At 44.3% G+C, this 16354-nt stretch overlaps 2 protein-coding genes across 2 annotated transcripts; one reads left to right on the top strand and one right to left on the bottom strand.

Moving 5' to 3' along the window:
* Window positions 1–124: 124 nt before the first annotated feature.
* Window positions 125–8704, top strand: LOC136443810 (malignant fibrous histiocytoma-amplified sequence 1 homolog). Its single transcript, XM_066441174.1, has 11 exons — window positions 125–154; window positions 401–613; window positions 660–3807; window positions 4343–4444; window positions 5233–5337; window positions 5751–5801; window positions 5982–6083; window positions 6410–6660; window positions 6895–7159; window positions 7520–7665; window positions 7754–8704. The coding sequence occupies exons 1-11, from the start codon at window positions 125–127 to the stop codon at window positions 8702–8704; spliced, it is 5364 nt and encodes a 1787-aa protein (XP_066297271.1).
* A 1025-nt stretch (window positions 8705–9729) lies between these two features.
* On the bottom strand, window positions 9730–12728 carry LOC136443584 (uncharacterized). Its single transcript, XM_066440870.1, has 3 exons — window positions 12502–12728; window positions 11479–11875; window positions 9730–10667 (listed from the first exon to the last, which is right to left on the bottom strand). Exons 1-3 carry the CDS (start codon window positions 12688–12690, stop codon window positions 10390–10392), a joined length of 864 nt encoding a protein of 287 aa, XP_066296967.1. The 5' UTR covers window positions 12691–12728; the 3' UTR covers window positions 9730–10389.
* Between the last annotated feature and the right edge of the window lie 3626 nt (window positions 12729–16354).

Below are 16354 nucleotides of genomic sequence, written 5' to 3' on the forward strand. Positions count from 1 at the left end.
AAATGATAAGTTATGATTTTCTACTTTATGAGCTATGTTGGTGACTATTAAAAAGGTGTGAGACAGCTAATCATCAAAACTGCATTTTTTTCTCACTTCTCACAGAAATCCTGGAAATAACATCATGGCTACGCCGTCAAGCTTTAAAGACAAGGTGAAACCGAAAGAATGGGATCTAATGGGGAAAAAGACTCTCTCGACACTGGACTTATCTTTCAGAAATATGACAAAATTGCCCGATGAACTTTTTGAATTAACTGACCTGGAGGCCGTAGATTTGTCAAACAACCATCACGTCATTTTCTACAATGACCTGATCAAACTTACCAATCTGAAATTGTTGTGTTTAGATAAATGCAAACTTAGGTCAGTTCCTACTGTTGTGATGAAACTTCCGCAGTTAGAAACACTTATCCTAAGTAACAACAAGAAAATCACCTTGTCAAATGATATGTCCAGTCTCGTAACCCTCACCACCCTTGACGTAAAGAACTGTAAACTTAAGTCAGTTCCAGCTGTCGTAATGACACTTCCCAAGTTAGAAACGCTGATCCTTAGTGACAACTCGAACATCACACTGCCGGATGAGATGTCCAGCCCAGTTCCTCCCGGAGTGTGGACACTGACACAGTTAGAAAGGCTGAAATTTACCTCTACAGACGTTACCTGAGGAAATTGACCAGCTCAATAAAATCAAACGCTTGGATCTGTCCCACTGCAAGCTGCACACACTCCCATCCGAAGTGGGGAGACTGACACAGTTAGAATGGCTGGACCTGAGCTCTAACCCACTACAGGCGTTACCCGCGGAAGTTGGCCAGCTCACTAACGTCAAACACTTGGATCTGTCCTTGTGCTGGCTGCGCACACTCCCACCTGAAGTGGGGGGACTGACACGGTTAGAATGGCTGGACCTGAGCTTTAACCCACTACAGACTATACCCGCGGAAGTTGGACAGCTCACTAACGTCAAACACTTGGATCTGTCTTACTGCCGACTGCGCACACTCCCACCTGAAGTGGGGAGAATGACACAGTTAGAATGGCTGAACCTGAGCTCTAACCCGCTACAGACGTTAACCGCGGAAGTTGGACAGCTCACTAACGTCAAACACTTGGATCTGTCCTTGTGCTGGCTGCGCACACTCCCACCTGAAGTGTGGAGACTGACACAGTTAGAATGGCTGGACCTGAGCTTTAACCCACTACAGACATTACCCGCGGAAGTTGGACAGCTCACTAACGTCAAACACTTGGATCTGTACAACTGCCAGCTGCACACACTCCCGCCTGAAGTGTGGAGACTGACACAGTTAGAATGGCTGGACCTGCGCATTAACCCACTACAGACGTTACCAGCGGAAGCTGGACAGCTCACTAACGTGAAACACTTGGATCTGTCCTTCTGCCAGCTGCGCACACTCCCACCTGAAGTGTGGGGGCTGATACAGTTAGAACGGCTGTACCTGCTCTCTAACCCACTACAGACGTTACCCGCGGAAGTTGGACAGCTCATTAACGTCAAACACTTGGATCTGTCCGACTGCAAGCAGCACACACTCCCACCTGAAGTGTGGAGACTGACACAGTTAGAATGGTTGAATCTGAGGTCTAACCCACAACAGACTATACCCGCAGAAGTTGGACAGCTCACTAACGTCAAACACTTGGATTTGTCCCACTGTCAGCTTCGCACACTCCCACCTGTAGTGTGGGGAATGTCACAATTAGAATGGCTGGACCTGCGCGATAACCAACTACAGATCTTACCGGCGGAAGTTGGACAGCTCAGTTGCGTTATTGACCTTAACGTCGATGGAAATCCACTTATGAAACCACCAGTTGAAGTTTGCTGTCAGGGAATCGCCGCAATTAGACAATACTTCAGCGAACTTGAACGCTCAGACCAAAACGTATCCGCCCGTTTGAAAGTTGTAGTATTAGGAGAGAAAATGGCTGGAAAAACGAGCCTGGTACAAACACTGCACAGGGGCATGCCCACACGGACACAATATGACAACCGCACACACTTTGTAGAGATAACTCAATGGAAACCCGATTACAACCTCACGTTCGAAGTGTACGACTTTGGCGGCCATGAAGTGTACCATCTCACTCATCAGTTCTTTTTGACTCCAGAGGCATTATACTTGTTATTAGTGAACCTTCAGACATACAGCTGTAGTGAACAGAGTTACACAAAAGCCGTGGGGTTCTGGCTGGAAACACTAAATGCACGCGTGCCGGGGGCGGTGGTGTCTTTGGTTGGGAGTAAGATGGATCTTTGTCAGCCTGATGAAGTAGAAGGAAAGACACATGACATTCAGGAAAGGATCAAACTGCAAGAAGATGCTTGGCAGAGACACTTTATTCTACGAAAGGAAAAGGAGGAAAAACATCTAATAAACAACAGACTGTCCTTTGAAAACATGCAGCTGCCACGTTCACATTTAAAACACCCCTTGAAGCAGGGAATCCATATTACTGACGATTTTATCTGTGTGTCTGTCAAACCTAAAGATTTTGATTCAAGGAATTCGTTGGCTTCATTTCCGGCGGAACTAAAGAAATTTCTTCTAGAAACTGTTAAGGACAAAACATTATTTCCAACATTAAAAAGCGTTTTGCCGAGGACTTGGGTGGAGTTTGAGGACAGACTCCGGACTACAGTCTTTGCTCCTGATGGAGGTGACAGTTGTGATGAGACATCCTCAGTGTCCAGCGATAGTTCTATCGAACTGTCAAATGTAAGGAATAGCTCTGATCAAAAAGGGCCCACAGATGGCGCTAGAGCCAAGTCTTTGCAGAACAAACTAAAAACGACTGCACCGGAGTGGTTAACTTTCGCTGACTGTGCACGACTTGGACAATTTGCTGGACTCTCACCAGACAGGCTGGAGCCAGTTCTGTCTTACCTGCAGCAGGTGGGAACCATCCTCAGGTACACGGACATACCGCAACTCAAGGACCTTATATTCCACGACCCTCCTGCCTTGATTGAGATCTTCAAGAATCTATTCCATCACAGTACTGCCGAACTTTTCGCAACACCCGGAATACAGAATGCTTATTATACTGGTGAACAGCTGAACAATTTTGAACTGGACCTTTACAAACGCGGACTGATCCAAAAGGAAGTGATGACATGTTTGCTGCCACCCAACATCAATCCTGAAATTGTTACTGCACTGATGCAACGTTTCGGTCTGTGTTTTGAGATACAAGTGGAAGGCGAAACAGACCCTTCTAAGCACACTTGCTGGTACAGAATTCCTTGGTACTTGCAAAACCAAATGCCAGGAGAGTTGAAAAGTGTTTGGTCAGAAGACGTTCCAGAAACACAGGAACAGCTACAGCTGATGTGTGACATCAGAGGATTCTGTCCCCGGGGACTGTTTCAGAGGTTCAGTGTTGGGATCCATCCACTTGTCAAGGACAGGACAGACTGGAAAGATGGAGCCATGGCCTACAGACATGACTATCCCGTACTGGTGTGTTCCAAACCTGTCGCAGACGACGCTTACATCACCATGGCAACCAGGGGCAGACCTGACCAGGCAGATGAGATGTGGGGCGTGGTCCACCCACTGCTGGAGGTGCTGGTCCAGCTGCTGCAGGAGTGGCCAGGTGTGCTGTACTCCCTCCACGTCACCTGTGCGCACTGCATCAAGGCAGGACTGGACAACCCGCACCAGTACGACCTGAGGGACCGGACTGCAGATGACGGCCGTCACGTCAGGTGTCCCGGGGTCGACTTTGCAGCGTCAACTTCAGCAGACCTTGTGTACAGGCCAAGCAGATTTTCTGGTGTGTATTGATGTCTTTGTCATCTTTTCTGTTATGAGATATCAGCAATGTTAACGATCTCAAAATCAGTATAAAACTGACAATGTGAGCTTTATCAAAACATTTTAGGAGAATAGAAAATCCCTCAAGAACATGGAATACTTTAATATTGCAGAGACATTCCAAGATAAAGAATCACAAGTGCCCTTTCGTCATTCATTGCTATTCTGTTTCTCTTTAGCAATAGACAGGCAGTACCACGAAGTAACTCATGGCCAACAGGATGTGGCCAGGCGCTCTTATTTAGAGGAAGAAGGTACGCTCATGTCGAGTCTTTGCTCTGAGGAGAGGAAAAGTTTGGTATAGATTAGTCTGTTTCCTTAATCTTGCGTAATGTTCATGCTAACCGTACCAAAAGACCATATTCACAGATCAGCTTACGCATCACATCAGATATTTGACCTTTCAGTAGATGAGAGCGCAGACTCTGGACTTTAGCATTACAGGCATAGAATTACAGGATATACTTCTTGCGTATCTTGGTTCATTTTCACAGCAAGTTCCCAGCGTCTAAAACGATCCCATGACCAAGCTGCGTCTGGAAACCGTCCAAAGAGGTCCAAATGTGGAAAAGATGAAGTTGCTGAAATGTCGGGAGGTGAGGTTTTTGTTTCAATCGTACGTTCAAGACGAAGCAAACGTGTATTAACTTAATAGCACACACGCCTTATCAATCGCACTTGCCGCATATGTATTACAGGTACGACTTCAGTTGTAGGTAAGATTTCACGTATTTAAAAAAGAAACAATGATAATCAATGAATATCGAGACGTTCATTGTACATTTGTGCCCCACTAGGCTAAGCATACAAACACATACAAGATTGCATGACCAATAAAAAAAATAGATAACGCAGGTCTGTCATGCACATACAAGTTGAGAGAACAAGTCGCCTTCTTGAAGCTGGTGACATTACAGTGATTGGATCAATGGCAGTTTCAAAGACTATACAAAGTAAAGACCTTATCCCTGTCAGGAGTCCACTATTCATTATTGGGCAGACTTACGTAAAGACATTTCTAAATGATAATAAATAATAGTATTTTCAACTGTCATGGGGGTAAAAATTGAATATTTTCTTTGAGAACCATTGATGTTATTTCGTGATTCTTCGCTTGCAGAACCGACGCAAACACAACATGCAAAAGGATCCCCAAAAATAAAGATAACAGGCAAACTGTTTGTCTGTTTATTGTCACACCGACAAGATGGGTGTCTGTGTACGTTGGTGTGATTGTTTAAATTGTGCTTGCTAAATTGTCATAAAAGATTAACATTGAATTTTCACTCCCCATTGTATGTAGTGGAAAAGACGTTCTCTATTCCATCAATAATGGATTAAAATGACAATATTCATTCTTGCGTATCTTGTTTCGCTTTCACAGCAAATTCCCATCAGCATCGCAAAAGATCACAGGAACAAAACACGTCTGGAAACCGTCCAAAGAGGTTTAACGGTGGTAAAGATAAAGATGCTGGGGCATCGGGAGGTAAGTTAAGCAAGTCGTAGCAAACGTTTATAAAACCTGAGTAGCAGGCATATCATATCAACATATGCAGTTAATATACCGCACAATGCAAATCAATAGCAAGTAAGGAAGCTATAATATCATTGTGATTTTAGAACGTCAAGTTTCCAAAACATTGATGATGAAAAATATGATACAGGTCTTTCACACAATCAAGTTGAGAACAGATTGCCTTCTTGAAACTGGTCAGGTAATTGGATCAATGCAATGTGCCAACAACTATACAAAGTAAGGACCTTCCCCCTGCCTGCGCTTCATCAATATGTGAGTCGTAAATAAAGACTGGTAATACTATTTTCAAACTCTTTTATATGTTAACATTGAATGTTTTCTTTGAGAAATATTGGTCGCATTTTGTGGTTCTTTGCCCACAGAACCGAAGCAAACACAACATGCAAAAGGATCTAAAATACCAAAAACAACAGGTAGACCGTACATCCTTTTTGTTCTCACACTGACGAGTTAAATGTGCATTGTAATTGTCATTTCGGATTAACATTGGCATTGCCAACTGTCTTTCTATCTTTAATATTTGTAATTGCAAAAGACTCTTCAGGCAATAATGGCTTAGGACATGATTCACTTCTTGAATATCAATTTTACAGCAAGTTCGAAACGTCTCAAAAGACCACAGAATCAAAAGGTGTCTGCAAACCCGCCAAAGAAGTTTAAACGTGGAAAAGATGAAGTTGCCAGGACGTCGGGAGGTTAGTTAGTTGTCATTCTGTTTGTTTGAATCGAACGCTCAATACGTACACACGCACGAATGACGTTGTTACACCAGCCTCACCTGTATGTGCCGATGGACTTGTATTTTGAAATATGTGTAAAGAAAATGACTAGTTACACTATATTCCTCAACGTTATACGTAGATGTCAGCAAGTACGTTCACTACATCAAAGAGAATGTGGCAGCCCAATAGAAGGACCTGGTGGACAGGGTGAGTAGTGCAGATGTCACCATGTGTTCATCACTATTACAGCATTTTAGCTAAATCAGGCAATATAATTGATACCTTAATACCACTTTCAGATGAGTTTGTACTTTTGAAGTGGCTACTAACAGAAGTGAGAGTAAAAGACGACGCGTTTGAGGACAACTACAGCAGACTAGCGTCTCACGTGTCAGAGTTGGGTCTGACTTTCCGGGCTGAGGTACCAGGAGACGGAAACTGCATGTTTCACGCCGTGTCCGACCAAATTCTCCACACCGAGGGGAGGCACATAACCCATCTACAGCTACGTGAACAGGCAGTCGGCCATTTGAGAAGAAATCCACGCAATGTGAGTAAAGAAATAATGCTACATGTTTTTGATGGCTAAAGCAAAGCAATGCGCATTAAACCTCGCAATTCTCTAATGGTTTTGGGGTGTGAAATATTTACAAACTGTGTTCTGTTTTATTGGCAATGTAAGTAAATATGTGTGTAAACAGACTCCCATCTTTCTTAATTTGTTTTGGGTTATGATTGACGAAATAACGTTACACTGATATACCTTTTTCTCCGTCCAAATCAGGCTCGTGGCGACCATCTTAGTGACTTCATTTCCAATCAAACATGGGAGGAGTACCTGGAGACCATGTCACGTGACGGGACGTGGGGAGACCATGTCGTCCTGCAGGCCATGGCGGACATGTTGGCTCGTGACGTCATCATCGTGTCCAGTGTAGAAGCGGACAACTACGTCACAATCCTTCATCCCCAGTCAGGGTTTCCACCAAGGGCTGCACGTCCTCTGTTGCTGGGGCACTATGCGGAGAACCACTATGCAAGTCTGGATGGTAAGTACCTTACCTCATCTTTTGCGGAGCAATTTGCTTCAGACCAACAGATATTGCTTCAATTTGTTTGCACCCAACAATAGAGATGCTGGGTGCAAATCACATCAGATTCTGTCTATTGCTACTCGGTATATCAACTATTGCTATGAAATGGAAAGGATGCATTCAGTGACAGTATGCGAGGGACAACAATGACGGTATGAACAAATTGCATGATATTCACTGCGCGTAACGATAAAAAGGAAACATGAATAGGCAAAAACTAAGAGCACCCCAATAAACAAAATTGATTTAGATTCATCCTATGAATAAGGAAACTTAAAGTACCCATTTTTTTGTTCTTTTAAATCTCTTATCCAGAGAAACCATCGGAAGGCAAACCTGTCGTGCTGCTAATCATTGACGAATTCGGAACTTCCAAGGGCGGCATTTCCACCATCAACGGTCAGCTGATGGACATACTGACTCATGATGATGAAGGACACCCAACTTCAGCAAGAGCAAAGGTTGTTTGTACTGTGCTACATGCTACAGACAAAGAAAAACGTGAAGCACAGAGTCAGGGCATTGAATTGCTCGTACCCAATACTCTAGAAGGACCAAACCCGTTATCCAAACCTGCCGTCGGACATAAACGTCATCGTTGGGCATGCTGACGTCACCAGCACAGCTGCGAGAAATATCAAGAAAGATCGCCTTCCATCCGCCAAGTTCATCCTCTACAATCACGTCATGCCGGAAGACACGGAGCATCACAAGAGCGATGACAGAGTGATGAGCATCGGAGATAAGATGGAAGCTATCCGCGAAGACACGGAGGAGGCCGACGTGGTGTTCTCCGTTGGGCCAACAATGCACGATTACTACAAAACCCAGATCAGACTCTCAAAGCCACACCATCTGTTTCTGCCCAAGCCTTCTGACATCTTCAGTCGAATGAACGTGACTTATGTCGAGGCAGAGACCAAAACGGTGCTGACAGTCGGTAGGGTCAGGGGCGTACAGAAGTTGAAAGGCTACGATCTATTGGTGAAGGCCATGGGCAAGGTGCTGGACAGATTCCCAAAGGCAAGGTTGCGAATCCGCGGCGTCAGCGCTGAAGATTTCCCAGAAAGTAAGGAAATCATCCAAGCCAACATTGCGAAGGGTACATTCCACTTCACTCCCCTGAAGTACGGCACACAGTACCAGCTGAGCGGAGACTTCAGAGAAGCTCACCTGGTCCTGATGCCGTCACGCGCAGAGCCGTTCGGACTGGTCGGTCTCGAGGCTATCGCTGCCGGCGTGCCGGTCCTCGTGTCCAGCAACTCCGGACTGGCAGAGTTCCTGAGAAGCAGAGGACCGGAATTTGAACGCCTGATAATTGACATTGAGGGCACAGATGATGTCGTTGCAAAAAGACTAGCGAAGCGTATCATCAAGGTCCTGAAGGGCGGCCCCGCGGAGTTCGAGGCCGCAAAACGGCTGAAAGACAAACTGCTGGCATCAAAATACTGGGAAGAGTCGCACAAGAAGTTCCTGGAAGAGTGTGGCATTCCGCAGTGACAAAGTTTTCGATACTGCAGTACTTTGTGTGTTGACTTCAGTTAGATCATTTCTGTTCCCGAATGAAATATACATGAAAATCTACCCGGAAAAGGTCGAATTTGAAGCACATTCTAGATTATATCACAACATACTTGGACAGATCGAAGGAATCGTAAAGTGCCTACAGACATGCGTTGAAGAGGAAACGCCCAGGAAATTGTACACAACGGTGTACAGAACAATATCGTAAAGTGACCCTTTGAGCCTGCAGTTCCTGTCTGCTCTGCTGCTGTGTTTCTACATGTTATACATGTGATACATTATACATGTTATACATGCATATATACATTTGACATTGCTGTGATTAAAAAAAACTGTTTGAACTGAAAATCTCCCGGATCATTACTTACTCAATATCTTGTTCCATTTAGCTGACAGTCCGTAGTACTTGTACACAATTTCAACCGTAGTCAGGTCACTTATATAGATTATTGAAAAGGGATGTGAAAATCCCCATATATTTAAAACGGTAGCAAGCATGCAACTCAAGTTCGTGTGTAGAAACGTTACTGTGCTGTTCGTTATCTCTACATCAAGTAATGGCAGACGCAGGTCACAGGTGGACATGCTGCAGCTGTAGTTAAAGTAAACTCAGTGTGTTTACAATAACCACCTGCCTAAGAAGCAACAGTACCTACTGAGTATCCTTAGAATTCATGAAAGTGTAGTATACACTTACCAGCGTCTTGTACCTCAAGGACCCTCAAGAAGTAGGAAGTGACTAGTATGACAAAGACAAGTCAAGCTCGCCGCCATTTTTCAAACGATGACCCTGCTTGACCCCGTGGTGACTCCTGATTATCCAAATATTTCATTCATAATTTCAATTGTCCGATACAGGACAACGATTGGCCCTTCGGTGATACGGGCTTATTGCAGGCTTGTCCAAACAACTTTGCATGCCCTAACTATGTTCAAGTACAGGAATTAAAAACACAACACAAAATGACTTTGATAGCAAGCAAGATATCTATTCAGGGAATGCGTAACATTGTTGATATTTGAAGCTGTTTACAATGATCATCACCGGACATCCAAGTAAGTGTCTAACGCTATGCTGTCTTACTGAAAGCTAAGCACGAATAAAGATATCATACTTTAAGTAAAGGAACAAGCTGTGACTGCTAATTCACAACACATTGCCTAGCTCTTTGGTATATGACGTATATGAAGTTTGCTGCTACTGAAAGAATGTTTACTTACTATAACTGTCATTCTACGCTCAAATGTGAATGAGAGGCTTATGTAAAATGCAGACTTGTTTCTCAATAAAACATCTGTTTACACGATAGAAAACTAAGCACGGGCATCACCATCAGGAGTACAGAAAGTTGTAAAATGATTATAGGTCAAGATTGCCTTCACATGCTTAACAATGACACCATATTCTAAAAGATTACAAAGAAGTTAGCAGAACAAAGCAGGCAGATTAAGAAAGTTTCTTCTAGCATATCGTATCTTACTCTATACCAAAATGCGTTGTTCAACTCTACTCAGTATTTTCCTCCATGAAAATGGAGACATAATACTGGTTTCGTAACATGACTAACTTAACCTTCTCCCTACTGCCTAACGCTGTAACAAATAGCGAATTGGGTGCCAGACGGTTACTTCAGTGTGCTAGTGGTTAAGAATGTTTCTGTTCAGGCACAAGCGATGATCTCTACCTGCACCCTAACCCATTTCGTATCATGCCAAGTTTCCATGCACACTTCCACTTGGGTGGTTGTAATACTTCCTGCCTTCACATAAGTGTGTATCCGTTCTTGGCCAGCGTGGTGGTCGAGGTGGGCCAGACCGATATGGACCCTCGGTGCGATGTGGAAGGCATGGCTGAAGCGATGGATTTTGCAGACGTTGCGGACTCCAAAGCCTGTGTTGAGACTATGGGTCGCACCGGTGTCTACGCGCCCAAAATCGCCTGAAAAAAAATATTCAATGAATGAGTCAAGCAAGTCTAGCCTGGAGTTCGGCCAAGCCGGTGAGCGGATATTGGGTAGCGGAGTAAAGCTAAGAAGGCTGGACTCCAGGCTAAAGAAAGTCAGCAACTTCCAATTTAGAAAACCATTTGTGTTATCAAATACCATAGGTATCGCATTCAGCTATTTCTATAACACAGTATTCCAGCTAAGTCAGAGAAGTTCAGTTTTCGCTGATATGACTATCAAACTCCCGTAGACGACATCATGTTTGCCAAACAACGTGGCGATACAGGAACAAGCATTTCAGATGTAGAAAGGTACTAGTCAAGAGTAATCGATTGGGTTGGTCAGTCTTAGGCTAAAGTTTTCTCGTTCATGTAGGGAAAAAAACGTCTCAACCAACGTCTCAAAGAATGTCAAGCGGTTTTAAAAGCCATTCCCACAAAAATGCTCTTAAATCTTCTGTGAATTTGGTGAATGCCGACAAACACGAGGCGCCACATTTTTTCTACTGATGATTAGGTTCCTAAGATGACGTCCTCTCACTGGACCCCAGGCACGCTGGCGGCTTAGCTGAAGCCGATCGAATGTCCATTGACAAAGCACTCAACGAATTTCATCGACAAAAAAAAATCTTTTCAAGCTTTGTGTGTTTTGCTGTCTTTTTGGTCATTCTTGTACGTTTCGAATGATATTCCCATTATAAAGTGGTAATACAAGCCCAGTTAAGGACGCAGCGATGCCGCCAGCGTGCCGCAGGTTCAGTGAGAGGGGGGGGGGGGCTTAAAACACAATTTGCAGTGTACTCACATCGCCGGATGTAAGGACCAGTGATGCCACGATCACCCTTCTGTCCCTTGGAGCCAGGCACACCTCGTTCCCCCCTCGGGCCTACTAGGCCCAGGTCACCCTTGGAGCCAGGGTCACCCTTCGAGCCGACTGGGCCCAGGTCTCCCTTGGAGCCGTTGGAGCCACGGTCACCCTTCGGGCCGACTGGGCCCTGGCCCCCCTTGGATCCAGGCAAGCCCCGTTCACCCCTCGGTCCTACTGGGCCCTGGTCCCCCTTGGATCCAGGCAAGCCCCGTTCACCCCTCGGTCCTACTGGGCCCTGGTCCCCCTTGGATCCAGGCAAGCCCCGTTCACCCCTCGGTCCTACTGGGCCCTGGTCACCCTTGGAGCCAGGAAAGCCTCGTTCACCTTTGCACCCCTGGTGGAATGAAACGTACTTCCATATGAGAGAAATCAAAACGGTGAAAAAATGTACAACTACAATCTGATACACGTTCTGCATTTACATGGCAGGTTTGACATGAGCAGGTTGATAATCGGCACAGTCACAAGGGCATAAAGTCTGAGGATGATTCGCGGTCAGGCTATAATTCTTCATTTGTTAACTGTTACTTGATTTTAGCTGATTTAACGGTCATTTGTTAACAGCTATAATTTCATCATCGCAAATATTTGATCACTAACATTTGAGCCAGTGATGTTTGTCACCCGATTCTAAAATTGATAGAGGATCGCGCTTATTTTTCATCCCTAGAATCGCGCGACCATCGAGAGAACACCCGGCTTTTTATAGTACCGAAAAATAATTTAGGGCTCGCAGACTCGTCGGCCGATCTATTTTCGTGTTGTGTGCAAGGAGGCAAAAGATTGAATCGGGTGAGCGACAACAACCGTAATTCGAACCTCCGCCCAAAGGCAGAGTTGCTCATCTGACCAGAAAATCATGACCAAACGCAAAGCACGTGGATGAAAGTTAGACATCCAGGTAGTAAGATACGCCAAAAATAATTACTCAAGCAACTGGATAAAGCAAAGCAGACTGACCTGGCTCGCTCCCGTCTCCCGGAAGCACACGAACCTTTCCTCGGTACTCGGGCGGCAGGATTCAGAAGCCGTCTCTCCCGAAGCTTGCTCCACGGGCTCTTCTGCACCTTGGTCTATTGTATGCCCTGAAGCTTGCTGCAGCGGCATGATCAGCACAGCTAGGACCGCTATCACCAAAGTCACGCCCATGTCTGGTTCTTCTTCTTCTCTTCACAAGACTGCTTCGGCTGATGCCGGCCTTTATATTGTTGCCAGGCTTCTCATCGGTCAGCCGTACAAGGAAGTAAAACCTGACATGTCCTTATCTTGTTGTTGACGCCGGCAGTTCTTGCAAATGGTTGTCTGTGATAGTCATCACATGTCAGCACTAAGTCAGCACATGTTGGAAGGTTCAAGAGCAAAACTGGCTGCATCAGCAGCTAGAATGTCACGAACTTGCCACATGCACGTGCATGAACTGATGTGCACACTCACGGGCACGCACGTGCATATTCACGTATAAAACATTACATACATGAATACGAACGCGCATTTACATGCACAAACACATATGCACACACAGCTAAACAGTCACTCATACAGATATTACATGTGCAAGGTGGGCTATCCGGTGTATGTCTTTCCCAGATGCTGACAGTGCGCAAGGACGGCCAAACTTCTGTCCCATGTCTGACTGACAAGACCATGGGGTAGTTGTTGTGTCAGCTTCTCTATGCTCTATGAAACGAGCTGACAATTCAGATGTTTCTTATCACTTCCCAGAAGCCTCCAGGGGAGAAAACTGAATCTAGGATTAAGATGTTCGACTGCTGACAGGCATCTTTACATCCGCTGTGGCTTGATCCAGCGACGTCTCCGTTATTTTGCCGTGGTTAAGTGTTTTTCAAGCTTTTAAGATTGAGCAAGGAATCGAGCCAGTTATTTCAGAACAGGATGTTGAACGAAAACTTGAATTTGACTTTATTCAATCTTGAAATGAAATCTACGTGTTCAGGAAGGATGAACAAAACTAAACACACAGAGTATGGTATTCCAAAAATAAATCTTTAATTTTTGTTCTTTCACATCTTTTTCTTAGACTTTGAAATGGACTTTGGCATTCTACGACATTAATAACTGTTTTCCGAAACATTTTTGTGTGCATTTTATTTACAGCATATATCATCTCATTTTGCAGCTGCTTTGTACGATTTAAAAATTGTTTTTTAAACGGACAAAAGTTGATGCGCGATGATCAAATCACCAGGGCATTGCAAGTGTGTGATATGCAAAACGCAAAGGCATGAAGTTTTATAATCTCTTTACCAACCGGCCCAGCTGACAAACAGGGAACCACACTCTTGGTTTCAACGGAAAAGACATAAGAAAGATAACAGAAATGCACTGCATGTGTTGGCAAAAAGAATTTGCGGGCATCGTAGTTTTATGTCCCGCTATCCTGGAGAGAATTCTCTCGTCAGCCATAAGGTCACAGTCGCATGAGGGGACTGTCGCACGATATTTGCCTCCAACCAGTAAACATAGGACAGGACTTTCTTGACCACCACGACGAACACGTCTTGAGTGTGGCTCCAGCTAGGAGAGGGAAAGAAGCCAGTGCGCGTAGTTGAGGAGGTTGGAGGCAATGGCTTTAAATTTCCCTGTTTCTACTGGGAGGTTTTCTTTTAATGATGATCGTGATGTACGCATGACGACCCTATTTGACCTCGACAAGCCCCTGATTACCCACATAACCCACGATATGTTCGTATGTCGGATACATGACAGCGGTTAACACTTGGGTGACGTGGACTAATGCATAAACTTTGTCAAGATTATCAGACTTGAGTATAAAATGATATCACATAAGAAAACGTGATAGTTGGACAAGTTGTTTGAACTCTTCTTCGGAATATGCTCTACTAGTGAAAATTGAGCCTAAATAGGGGTTCAAGGCATTTCGTAGTTTTTCCATGTTAATCTGAAAACCGAACAAGAAATATACAAACAACATAATTCAGCTCCATTGGACTGTCTTTCGGATGTGCATCAGGCTTTAGTTAGTTATATATAACGGACCTCACAACACAGCAACATTTCTGACATTTCTACGCCTGAGCGCGTGGGTGACGATGCGCGTCATGAAGTGTGCTGGGCTTGGTCCTGGTGATGACGTATTGACCGCCAGGACATTTACAGGTTGACCTTCGGTTGTCAGGGCGTGTCGTGGAGTGCGCTGGGCTGGGCTGGGCGGCCCCCGTTTGGGCAAAGTAAATTATCTTATGTCAAAAGCCTCACCAAGTTTGTTCAAGGGGCCTCTCGTTTGACGATGTAAGTAGCCCTCTCATTGGACAAAAGTGTGTAAGATATGAAAACACCGAGCGAATGGACGAATAAGACACGTGCTACAAACCAAAGCAATGAGGATTGTTGGGTGTGGCTCAGTATAAAATCCAGGTGTATCAACTGAACATACCAGTCTCACTTGCTGTGAACGCTTAGAGGAACGTCAGTACCTTCCTCGGACCAAAATACCAGTTTTTTACAGGTACGTGGTTTACTGCTTATGTCTCAGTCACATTCGTCGTAAGTTGTCGTGCGATTTAAGGCCACCTTTTCCCTGGCAAGCTGAATATTGCAGGACACACAAGTATTCTCACAGTTTGATATCGTAAGGCGATCGCACGACGTATGTGACTGGGTCCTTATGATAAGACTTTGAACTTTTTCTTCTGCTTCTTCTCAGGGTTCTTTGTGAAATCATTCATCAGCCAGACCCGTTACATTTTTACTTGCAAATTCGCCTACAGGTAAAAGAATAGCTTTCATTGTATCTATTGTGTCAATAAAGATCTATTACCTGGTGATCTTTGGTTAGGAAATATCATTGAAATGTGCCGGTTCTTCGCTGACAGCAACTGATGTAAAAGAACAAAAAAGACACGCCGTCCCTTGTTGTAGCAAAATGTATGGTTTTCCAGTTAGCTATTGAAAAGGTAATTTGTTGTGTTATATCCATCCAGGACAAAGATGAGCATAGAATCTGGATTAATTCATTGATCAATATTGATACATTGAGAAGGGCCTTGTGGAGAGTTAAGGTATTTTCTAAAGTGGGCAGCTTCAATATTTGTAAATGGACATCATATATGGTGACATCTGCATGACAAGTATATTGAATGTAGGAGGCCACGCTACAATGAATCTGAATTTAATACCCACAGTACGGTCAAAGTAATACCTAAAAAGTTTATGTATCCCTTTTCTTCATGTGACACAACTAATGAGCAAACGGGTGGGAGGTGAGGAATCTTGTAACACAACTCTACTGACACCGTCTCGGCAATTCTCAACGAGCCGTTTGATGGACAAACAACATAAATACCCGCCATTTGACATAAGGCTTTCTTCACTTAGCCATGCGCGGGGATATGTAAACGTGGGCGCCCCTGCATGCCTCTCTTTGTGTGTAAATATTTCTCCAAATGTATCAAACGGGGACCGTCAGAGCCATCCAAACGTGCTGAAAGCGCCGTAGACATATCTGACTATGTTGACAATATCACAGCATCACTTTAAAAGTTCTACTGAACATTTCCAAGTCCATGAGTCCTCACTGAGAGAATTTTAAGGAAACGAAATTTCCATTTTCTACCAATTCTGGCTATGTTGAAAAAAAGGTAGAAAAATGTACCTGCATGGTACATGTATAATGGATTTGTCCTAAATTGTTCTGAACAAAATTCCGACCGTCTGATAACAAGGTGACAGAAAGCTCAATGCATGATCGCTGATCTTTAGCCCAAACATGTCTCCTACCCCTAGGATAAATACCTTGCGTACATTATTGTATCCATGTTGGCTTGGAGACAGT

The sequence above is a fragment of the Branchiostoma lanceolatum genome, chromosome 10, assembly GCF_035083965.1.
Source record: "Branchiostoma lanceolatum isolate klBraLanc5 chromosome 10, klBraLanc5.hap2, whole genome shotgun sequence".
Lineage (NCBI taxonomy): Eukaryota > Metazoa > Chordata > Leptocardii > Amphioxiformes > Branchiostomatidae > Branchiostoma > Branchiostoma lanceolatum.